The 11,150-nt window shown below is 59.8% G+C and overlaps 1 protein-coding gene across 1 annotated transcript in view; it reads left to right on the forward strand.

The window, feature by feature from the left end:
- Positions 1-8,677, forward strand: part of LOC133358989 (A disintegrin and metalloproteinase with thrombospondin motifs 6-like) — a 56,895-nt gene extending 48,218 nt beyond the window's left edge. The window contains exons 18-26 of the mRNA XM_061577367.1: positions 529-652; positions 943-1,023; positions 2,027-2,187; positions 3,603-3,738; positions 4,477-4,606; positions 5,204-5,408; positions 6,309-6,485; positions 6,845-7,001; positions 7,612-8,677. Coding sequence (XP_061433351.1) covers positions 529-652; positions 943-1,023; positions 2,027-2,187; positions 3,603-3,738; positions 4,477-4,606; positions 5,204-5,408; positions 6,309-6,485; positions 6,845-7,001; positions 7,612-7,721 — 1,281 coding nt within the window. The 3' untranslated portion in view covers positions 7,722-8,677. The remainder of the gene's footprint in view (positions 1-528; positions 653-942; positions 1,024-2,026; positions 2,188-3,602; positions 3,739-4,476; positions 4,607-5,203; positions 5,409-6,308; positions 6,486-6,844; positions 7,002-7,611) is intronic.
- The last annotated feature ends 2,473 nt before the right edge of the window (positions 8,678-11,150 follow it).

The raw sequence follows: 11,150 nt of genomic DNA on the forward strand, positions 1-11,150 counted from the left end.
CGCGTGCACACACACTCACACGCATGCACACGCAATGATAGAGATCCCTCCCCTGTAGCAGCCTACACGGGCTGTTGGGCCAAGTGTTTATGTGCCTGTGTGTGTGAGTGTGTGAGTGAGTGTGTGTGAGTGTGTGTGAGTGTGTCTGTGAGTGTGTCTGTGAGTGTGCGAGTGTATGTATGTTTGTTGAGTGTGTATGTGAGTGAGTGTGTCTGTGTGTATATGAATGTGTGTGAGTGAGTGTGTCTGCGTGTGCATGTGTGTGTGTGTTTACAATGACACCTGACACCCTAGACGCCCGCGCAAGTGAGATGCGTTCCGTCGCGACAGATTTTCCATGTGAAATATCTAAACTAATAACGTTTCAAAAATAAAACGGGCCCACGCTGCAGATGTCTGTTCCCCGGGTCGTGCGTGCGTGTGTCCTCGCACGCGCGTGTCCGTACGCCTCCGCGCACGTGCGCCTGCGTAAACGCGCGCGTGCGTGTCCTTGCGCGTGCGTGCGTGCGTGCGTGCGTGCGTGAGCAGCACGTGGGCTGCGACCGGCGCCTGGGCTCCAGTGCGGTGGAGGACAAGTGCCGCGTGTGCGGCGGGGACGGCAGCACCTGCGAGACGGTGCACGGCGCCTTCAACGACTCCTTCCCCTGGAACGGTGCGGTGACTTGCGTGGGGGGGGGGGCGAGCGTGGGGGGGGGGGGGCGAGCGTGGGGAGGGGGGTCCGCCGTCGAGGTCCGCGGTTCGAACCCGGCGCGGCTGCCCCGGTTAATACCCACGGGCGTCGGGGAGCGAGTTAAAGTCGACCGATTTCTGTTGAAGCGGGCGCACGGTCGAGAGACCAGGATCGGCGTTTCTCTCGCGACAGCGCCCGTTGGGCCGGTGCTGGCCTGCGTCTGACATGCCCTCATTCTCTGACCCCCCACCCCCCCCACCCCCCCACTGCAGCGTACCACGAGGTGACACGCATCCCCGCCGGCGCCGTGCACATCCTCATCCGCGAAGTCGCCGTGTCCAGAAACTACATCGGTGAGACGCGTCGGTGCCATTGCTGTTGTTGTTGTTTATACGGTGATCGTTGTTATCATTCTGCTCGTTCACCCAGGAAAGCCTCGCCGAGTCTCGTGAGTCTCGTCCAGGAGGGTCCTGCCAGGGTTGTCGTGGTAGGGAGCGGTGCTGCTGCTGCTGCTCCCGCTGCTGGCTGTGATCCCAGTCGAGTGACTCTGATGTGTTCGGTGTTTTGGGGCCGTCGGTTCTCGTAGCGGGCAGCAACTTGGCCTGCACGCTGAACAATGCTAGAACTGCAATGGGTTTGATCGCGTAAATATATAAATGTGCAGTTAAACCCGCCACCACCCGACACAGCCAACTAGTAAGGGTTGTCACGTAAACAGAACGTGGCCAATTTGTCACTGGTACAGCACTAACCGGTGTGTTGGAGAGCCAAGCCACAACATTTACCATCTGAGTACGACGTTTTGCCAGTAATTACAACCAGCTTCATCAGGCGACAGCCAAATCTGCCGGTTTTAACGACACATTTATATATTTAGGCGGTCTAACCCAAACAAAAACTATGGATGATATTGGTCGCGAAAGCTTCCTACGTTGTTAAAAAAAAAACAGACACCAGTTGACGGAGGTCGTGAGGCTGCCCTGAGCAAAACAGCAGAGATAACTTCGTTGACGACGTTAAAGACAACTTAGATTAAGGCCATCAGTCTAACTATGTTTGTTGTAGTACATAGTTAGACTGATGGCCTTAATCTAAGATGTCTTGTGGTTGTTGTTGGTTGTTTGACTTGCATCCCACTGGGATTTTTGCACACAGCGTTGGTGCGCAGTGATTTTTCTGCAATATTTTGCTGTCTTTTCTGGATTTTCTGTTTGCGCATCAGTCACATATTCACTTTAAGATGTTTTTTTTGTTCATGTTTTTGTTTTTGGTTTGTTGTGGTTGCACCTGATTCAAGAGCCGAATGGCTCACAGGGCTATACCTAATAAATTAACTTGAACTTGTTGTTGTAACAGCATTGAAATCGGAGAGCGAGTATTTCCTGAACGGAGCGTGGACCATCGACTGGCCGCGGCGCTTCCAAGCCGGCGGGACGGTGTTCACGTACCGGCGCGAGGCCGACGAGCCGGAGAGCGTGGAGGGCCTGGGGCCAACCACCGAGCCACTCATCGTCATGGTGAGACAGAGACAAAGATCCCCCGTGTAGCCTGGACAGACTGTTGGGGCAAGTGCTGTTAGCGAGCACCTACGAAGGCCGGCACGGCACGATGTTAACTACACACCGCACCAGGTACTCATTTGAGGCTGAGTCGACCTAGGGGAGGCCCTGGACCGGTTCAGATAATCGTTACCAGTGTTGACCGTGAGCGGGAATCGAAACCCGGGTCGCCAGGTTTGTAGCGCAGCGTACACACACACACACCTACACACACACGCGTACACACAGGCATACACCCACACACACGCGTACACGCAGGCATACACCCACACACACGCGTACACACCCACACACGTACACACACACACGCGTAGACATACACACGCGTGCACACACATGCGTACACACACACGTGTACACACACACACGTACACACACACACACGTACACACACACATACACATACACGCGCGTACACACACACACACACACGCCACCGAGCCACTCATCGTCATGGTGTGACACACAGTTGACTGAAGTGCCGGGCAACATCCAGGAGGTCGTGGGACAGGCCCAGGTGCTGTGGGTTGACTGTTGTGCCAGGCTAGGTGCAGGAGGTCACGGTACAGGCCCAGGTGCTGTGGGTTGACTGTTGTGCCAGGCTAGGTGCAGGAGGTCACGGTACAGGCCCAGGTGCTGTGGGTTGACTGTTGTGCCAGGCTAGGTGCAGGAGGTCACGGTACAGGCCCAGGTGCTGTGGGTTGACTGTTGTGCCAGGCTAGATGCAGGAGGTCACGGTACAGGCCCAGGTGCTGTGGGTTGACTGTTCTGGCAGTCTAGGTGCAGGAGGTCACGGTACAGGCCCAGGTGCTGTGGGTTGACTGTTGTGCCAGGCTAGGTGCAGGAGGTCGTGGGACAGGCCCAGGTGCTATGGGTTGACTGCTGTGCCAGGCTAGGTGCAGGAGGTCGTGGGACAGGCCCAGGTGCTGTGGGTTGACTGTTGTGCCAGGCTAGGTGCAGGAGGTCGTGGGACAGGCCCAGGTGCTATAGGTTGACTGTTGTGCCAGGCTAGGTGCAGGAGGTCACGGTACAGGCCCAGGTGCTATGGGTTGACCGTTTTGCCAGGCTAGGTGCAGGAGGTCACGGTACAGGCCTAGGTGCTATGGGTTGACTATTGTGCCAGGCTAGGTGCAGGAGGTCACGGGACAGGCCCAGGTGCTATGGGTTGACTGTTGTGCCAGGCTAGGTGCAGGATGTCACGGTACAGGCCCAGGTGCTGTGGGTTGACTGTTGTGCCAGGCTAGGTGCAGGAGGTCACGGTACAGGCCCAGGTGCTATGGGCTGAGAGGCCAAGGCGATTGGCCGATGGCACCGCGTGTGACGCTGTCGTCGTTCTTGCTGCTGCCGCCGCCGCGTGGTCCCCGGGGCGCCAGGTTCTGCTGCAGGAGCAGAACAAGGGCGTGGAGTACAGCTACAACGTCCCGGCGAGCCGCCCCGGCCGTGTCGACTCGGCCGCCTTCAGCTGGCACCTCGCGCCGTGGTCGCCCTGCTCGGCCACCTGCGCCGGCGGTGAGCCTGGCGACGCCATCGTCGTTACCACCATCGTCACCGTTGTTGTTATCCTCATAATCATCGCCGGCATCGTCGCCATCGTCACCATCATCGTCTTCACCATTGGTGTTATCGTCATAATCATCGCCGGCATCATTCGCCATCATCATCGCCATCATCATCGCCACCATGGTCATCGCCACCATCGCCACCACCACCATGGCAGTCATCATCCCCGCCATCCTCCGCCGAAGTCAGTGCCGTGAGCGCGGTGAGGCAGCTGTGAGTGTGGTGAGGCTACGGTGAGTGCGGTGAGTGCCGTGAGTGTGGTGAGGCTACGGTGAGTGTGGTGATGGAGCTGTGAGTGTGGTGAGTGTGGTGAGTGCGGTGATGGAGCGGTGAGGCTACGGTGAGTGTGGTGATGGAGCTGTGAGTGTGGTGAGTGTGGTGAGTGCGGTGATGGAGCTGGGAGTGTGGTGAGGCAGCGGTGAGTGTGGTGAGTGCGGTGATGGAGCTGGGAGTGTGGTGAGGCAGCGGTGAGTGTGGTGAGTGCGGTGATGGAGCTGGGAGTGTGGTGAGGCAGTGGTGAGTGTGGTGAGTGCGGTGATGGAGCTGGGAGTGTGGTGAGTGCGGTGAGTGTGGTGAGGCAGTGGTGAGTGTGGTGAGTGCGGTGATGGAGCTGGGAGTGTGGTGAGGCAGCGGTGAGTGTGGTGAGTGCGGTGATGGAGCGGTGAGTGCGGTGCGTTGTCGGCGCAGGGCTGCAGCAGCGCGAGGCGGCGTGCCGGCGCGTGGACGACGCCAGCGCGGTGCAGGGCAGCCACTGCGACGCCGACGCCAAACCCCGCGAGCCGCAGCGGCCGTGCAGCACCGAGCCCTGCCCCCCTGAGTGAGTCCGTCATCCGCCCGCGTCACCACGTGGCGGTCACTTGGCGGCCACGTGACCCCGCAGCAGCAGGGGAAGCGCCCCCCGGGTTCGATTCCAAACTCGGGGGCCGCATTTTGTGTTGCGGAGGTCGGTACGAGCGCGAGTGTGAGATTGAGTGTTTGTGAGTGTGAGAGTGTGTACATGATAATGAGTGTTTGTGAGTGTGAGAGTGTGTGTGAGAGCGAGTGTGAGATTGAGAGCGAGTGTTTGTGAGTGTGTAATTGAGAGCGAGTGTTTGTGAGTGTGAGAGTGTGTAAATGGCGGTTAGCGTGCCGCGCTAACGAATCCGGCGACCCGAGTTCGACTCCCGTTCATGGCCAGCACCGGTGACGAATATCTGAACCGGTCCTGGGCCTACCCTAGGTCGACTCCGCTTTCCGCCTCCCACGTGGCACAATAATAAGAAGAAGAATAGACACGAGTCACCGTTCATCGGCGGAGAACATCTTACAAAGCCTCCTGAACGACAACATTCCCATCGACCTCGCGTGGCTGTTCCTGGACAAACAAGTGAAACGTTCACACGAGTCTCCCCCCCCGCTCCCCTCGCGAGAGCAGGTGGCTGATCGGCGAGTGGTCCGAGTGCAGCCGCACGTGCGACGGTGGCGCGCGCACGCGCACGGTGGCGTGCGTGCGCACCGTGGGGCCCGCCGAGCAGGAGGCACTGGACGCCGCACGCTGCCTCACCCACCGGCCGGCCGACCGAGAGCCGTGCGCTAACCGCACCTGCCCGCCGCGATGGGTGGCGCAGGAGTGGTCTGAGGTAACGCGCGACTCGCGGTTTCGATTGCGTGTCGGTTAGAACCCGATCGGGGGTTTGTCGGCGTCGGCGCGGACGGTGACAAAATCTTCTCGGCGTCGCGCGGTGGAATGGTTCGCGACGGGAGTTATTCGCCGCGGAAAGCAAGCCCCGACGTTCGAAACGAGCGTGGATCGGAGAGCACCAAGCCGCCCGTGTGCTCATCGCCTACAGCTGAGGCTCGGCCCATAATTCCGTGCTCTTCTCTTCATCCGGCCCCGCGGCGGCCGCGCCGTAAAGCGAATAGATGTCAAATCCTTACCCGGCAAGGATTCGAATCCGCCTCGCCGCCCTGGTTAACGCTGCGGTGGCGAGCGGCAACATTGACACTGCCACGCCGCGCCGTCCGCTTCACGCGCGGAGCACGTGACTGATCCCGTGACTGATCCCGTGACGTCGCTCGCAAGGGGAGGCCGTGGTGCGCCGCCATCGCGGCCCAAGTTGCGCCGCAGCTTGTTCAGTTGGGATGGCACAGCAGCAGCAGCAGCAGCAGCTACAGTAGTAGCAGCAGCAGCAGCAGCAGCTGCAGCAGTAGTAGCAGCTGCAGCAGCTGCAGCAGCAGCAACAGGAGCGGTCACCCCCCTAGTGGCCGCAGACGAATGTCCCCTTGCAGGACAGATGACGAGGCAGAATCTTTAGAATCAGCATCTTGATTTCGACCGGAAGAATGCGATGAGCAGAGACAGCTGCCCCTGGGGGTGTCTTTCCTTTGTCTAATCGACCGTTCATTCGCTGGTTCATCTGATAATTTCTTTGCTTATTCATGCTTTGGATCATTCGTCCATCCATCCCTCTGATTGCTCTCTCATTCATTCATTGTTTGTGCGTTCGTCCCCCTCCCCCCTGCGCCCGCTTGCCCCGCAGTGCGCGCCGCGCTGCGGCCCGGGGTACAAGCACCGCGTGGTCCAGTGCAAGAGCAGCGACCTGAGCCGCGTGCTGGCGCCGTCGCAGTGCACCGAGGGCAGCAAGCCCGCCGCCCGCATGCGATGCTCACTCGCCAAGTGCCCGCCGCCACGCTGGGTGCCCGGTGACTGGGGCCCGGTGAGCCGACACCACCGCCACTTCCTGCCGACACCGCCGCACCACTTCCTGCCACCGCCGCCACGATTTCCTGCCATCACCACCACCACCACCACCGTCACGATTTCCTGCCACCACCACCACCGCCACGATTTCCCGCCACCACCACCACCACCGCCACCACTTCCTGCACCACCACCACGATTTCCCGCCACCACCACCACTTCCTGCACCACCGCCACCATCACAGGAAGCAGTGGTGGCGGCAGCAGGAAATGGTGGTGACAGCAGAGCGTCACATCACCTGCCCCGGTCTAACTCTCTCTCTCTCCCGCACGCACACCACGTGTCCCCGCACCCCCACCCCACCTTACCCACAGTGCTCGGCGCAGTGCGGCGTGGGGCAGCAGAAGCGCAGCGTGACGTGCGTGTCGCACTCGGGACACCCGTCCGCCGAGTGCCCCGAGGCCCTGCGGCCGCCCCCCATGCAGCAGTGCGAGGTCAAGTGTGACGGGGGGCCCGTCAACACCTCCGAGGGTGAGTCGCGTCATCGTTGTCACCGTCATCGTCGTCGTCATCGTCGTCGTCATCGTCGTCGTCATCGTCGTCGCCATCGTCATTGTGATCATTATAATCGTCATCATCATTGTTCTCATCATCGTCTTAATCGCCATCGTAACCATAGCGACGTGTAGATGTGTCTAGGGTTGTGCCACACGTTGTCGAGAACGGTGTGGTAGCAGGGCGGCTGGGAGATCGCCGCTCCCACGTTCCGCTCTGCTCCCACGTTCCGCTCCACGTGCCGCGAGCTTCAGCAGCAGGAAACGAACGTTCCGTTCTCGTTCGGATCAAATTAACCCCCCCCCCGCCACTCCCCCACCGAAAGAGCTGCGCAGGTACATGGAGCGGAACGTCGTTTGTGAAACAAACTTTATCCTTCACCGCGAGCGTAGGAGCCTCACTGATCGGGTACTAGAGGGGAGAACACAGAACGTGTCCTATACGGCAGTAAACCTTCCCCCACAGCCGGCGCGTGCCGTGCACTGGGCCACACACGGCCAGGCCCGCTCGAAATCCAACGGGCAGGGTAAGACGTGGGGACCTAACGCGTTCGTTCCTGCCCCCCACCCCCCCTGACTCCCTCCAGAATGCAAGGACGTGAACAAGGTTGCCTACTGCCCCCTCGTGCTCAAGTTCAAGTTCTGCGGCAGGGCCTACTTCCGGCAGATGTGCTGCAAGACCTGCCAAGGGTACTGACGCTCGCCGCCGCCGCGGTAACAGCAGTAGGAGGAGCGGGGTTTTACCGGCCGGTCATGTCCGGAGACCGGAGTCGCCTGTGTAGGGGGGCCGTCGTGGCGGGCGACCGAGCGGGCGGGCGGGCGGGCAGGCGGGCGAGATGGATGGATGGATGGAGAGAGCGAAGGGTGGGAAGGCCGTTCCGCTAAACCGTGTGGCGGCATTTGGGATTTCTCCACCGTCGTCACCACCGTCACCGCCACCACCGCCGCCGCCACCACCGCCGCCGCCACCACCGCCGCCACCGCCGAGTGGAAGGCCTCGTTTCTCCCGCCCCGACCGCGGTGCTTGCGGACGCTAGGCCAGGTGCTAATTTTCAGGCCGAGTTCGCCCTGCATCACCAGGGATGAGGGGGAGATGCTTCTGACCGAGCGGAGAAGCGAATCGGTGACCCGTGCAGCGCGAAGAAAAGAAAATACGTTTTGGAACGCGAGTTTGGAAGATGCTGGATTTTTTCCGAATCTCCGGTGCGGACGGTGGGAGACACGGGGGGCGGTGGGGGGGGGCGTCGTCGCACGAGGCGCCGGGGCTTTCACCGAAACCGGCAGCACACGTTTTTGCGTCTCGTCGAGAAGCCGACGTGACGCGTGCGGTGGGGCACTCCGGAGGCCGGCCGGACCGCGACGTCGGCCGCGACTCTTCCGCTTGACGGATTTCCGAACACGGGGAAATGCGAATGGACCGGACTCGGATCGAACCTGGGGGGAGGAGCGATCGTGCGAGTTCGCGAGTAATAATAATGATGATGATAATGTATTCCGCACAGCAGCACTTGAATGACAAAGAGGACGGATGTCGAATGGAGGTGAAATTTTACTTAACGCAAACAAAACACGCCAACCCGAGGCTTCACATTGACCGCACGGTAGGCTCGGCGCGCCCTCGCGCGACGTGGATCCCGGGTGCGGGGTGCTCCACGCTGGGGGGGCTCCACGCTGGGGGGGCTCAATGCTGGGGGGGCTCCACGCTGGGGGGAGTTCCACGCCGGGGGGCTCCGCACGAGCGACGCCGTCGCCGCGTCTTCTTCGCGAACCGTGCTGCTGGGAGTTTGGAAAACGCGATGGCAGCTGATGGGATAACGAGCATCGATTTGAGCCTCTTTGCAATTTTGCCGTCTGGCTTTACCGAAGACGATCGGCACGCTTGGAATGTCTTCCGCCAAATTTTTTTTATTGTTATTTTTTTTTTTACTCCTTTTGGCTTTTTCCGAGCGCTCGCCTCGCGGTTCTCCGGCTGTCGCGCCGCCGGGCGGCGGGGACTTGGGCCAAGAAATGGCGGCGTTCGGCCCCCGAGAGATTCTCTACAGACCTCAAGTGTTTCAGTCGTTTTGTTTTTCTTTGCTCCCGAGAGGGAGACGCGGCGCCGTTCCTCGCGAAACGCCGGGGCGCATTTTTACACTTCGTAAGAAGCAATACGGCCGCTTTCTCATTATTTTGTTACAATTGTTATAATTGTTATTACCGCCATGATTACCTTTCCTTAATAATCTCATGCACTGACCAACAACGACAGCATTACCGAGCCCACGCGCTCGCTCAGCGTTTCTAAAACACTTCCAGGAGAAGCAATACGTTACGTCGGTTAAACGCCCTACCCTTTTTCAGCGGTAGCGGGTTTCTTTTTTTTACACTAACTAATTTCTGTTACACATGCTAATTCCGCCGTTGACTTTGAGAGAGGCGTTTGTGTACCAGCGCTTTTTATTATTACCGCTCCACCTGGGGAGCGACTTGCACACGGGCACAGTGTTAATGTACGCACGCACGGATCCCCACGCTTCCCCGGTCTCCCCAACAGCCTCCCGCCCCTCCCATCCACCCCCAACTGATGATCTGTCAATAGATGGATGGATCGTGGCTGACGATGACGATGATGGAACCGACTTGAAGCGCTGCACTTAGCTGCCGCGATGTGAAACCCGGCTGTGGGGTCAATGTGGCCTCGTGGGCTGCAGCAGGAGTCGAACCTTTTTCCACTGCACGAGCCGAGCCGTGCCACTGTCGTCACACGCTTTTCATGACGTCGTGGAGTAAGCGACGCCAACGACGCTGAGCGCGAGGTTTTCCGCCGTTTTGACGTCACACGCAACGAGCGAGTGGGTACGTGCGTAGCCGACGCGACGATTCCACGTCCCAGCGCACGTGTGACATGGCTCGGATATGCCCATGTAGGAAAGGGTCCTCGTGAATACGAGTAGCATTGGGAAGGCGTCCGCACGGAGCCATCGTGACCGGCGAGTGGGGCTCGCGTCTCCACGTGGCCGCTATCGCGCGCCGTGCCGCCACACAACGGAGGGGCCCCCAGGACTCGCCTCTGTTTGTGTCGCTGACGAACAGGCGTGGCAATCCTGGGCCTCCCTGTTCACGCCGCGCGGCCCGCACGCGCTCGTAGCGGGAGGGCTGCATCGTTCGCGTCCGTTGGGCACGGCCCCGTCGGTGGTGGTTGGGCGAGCGGGCGAGCGGTCAGGCCTGGAGCCGGGCAGCAGCTGCAGCGTGGGGCGGTGGCGGGTTCACGTCTTTAATCTGCAAAAGATGAGAAACAGCCGTCAGAACAGAAACATTCGTGCAGGCCGGAAAGAAAACAAACTGGCTTTAGCAACACGCACGCATGCAGGTTGTTCAGCAATGCACGTACGGAAGCTCTCAGCCTAGACCACCATTGGCACTTGGCCTAAAGGCAACAACAATAAATGTGACAATGAGGAAGACCCATCATCGCAAGTGGTACAGCGCGTTCCCCACTCTGCGTGCAGGCACCAGTCCACTCCATACACAGGGCACCCAGAGGCACATCGCAGCAGGGGGCATTGATGACTGGACTGACGAGGATTTTACACTTGGCAGGACCCTCCTGAAAAGCAGTCTTGAGACTCGGTGAGGCTCTCCTGCGGTAAAAACAAACAGTATAAAAAATGTATAACGGGAGCCCATGATGGCGCCGTTCGTGAGCTGGTGGGTGGATGACTTAGCGCCCGCCACCGTTCGATGGTGCTGATGGTGCTGATGGTGATGATGGTGATGATGGTGCTGATGGTGCTGATGGTGTCGATGGTGCTGATGGTGCTGATGGGCAGGCAGCAAAGTTATCCCCCCGCTGCCTCCCGCTTGCGTGGGAGGAGTGAGCGCGCATGGGGCCCAGTGTGTGGTGCGCGCCCACTAATGTCGATGAATGTGGGACCCCTAAGCTCGCGAATCCGTTCATTTCCCCCAATTTCGCGCCTCGCGTACGCCGGAAACGGCGCCACGACAACGCGACGTTGACGCCAAAGTGGGGACCGCGCAGACGAGAAACTTGTCGCTCGAGGCGGCCAAGTGGTGGTATTTTTGTGACCGGTCGGGGACGTTTTGACTGCAGTAAACATCGTGCCGGCGTGCCGGAAACGTGTCTGAG

This window comes from Lethenteron reissneri, chromosome 64 (assembly GCF_015708825.2).
Source record: "Lethenteron reissneri isolate LAM-NWPU_2019-01 chromosome 64, ASM1570882v1, whole genome shotgun sequence".
NCBI classification, from domain to species: Eukaryota; Metazoa; Chordata; class Hyperoartia; order Petromyzontiformes; family Petromyzontidae; genus Lethenteron; species Lethenteron reissneri.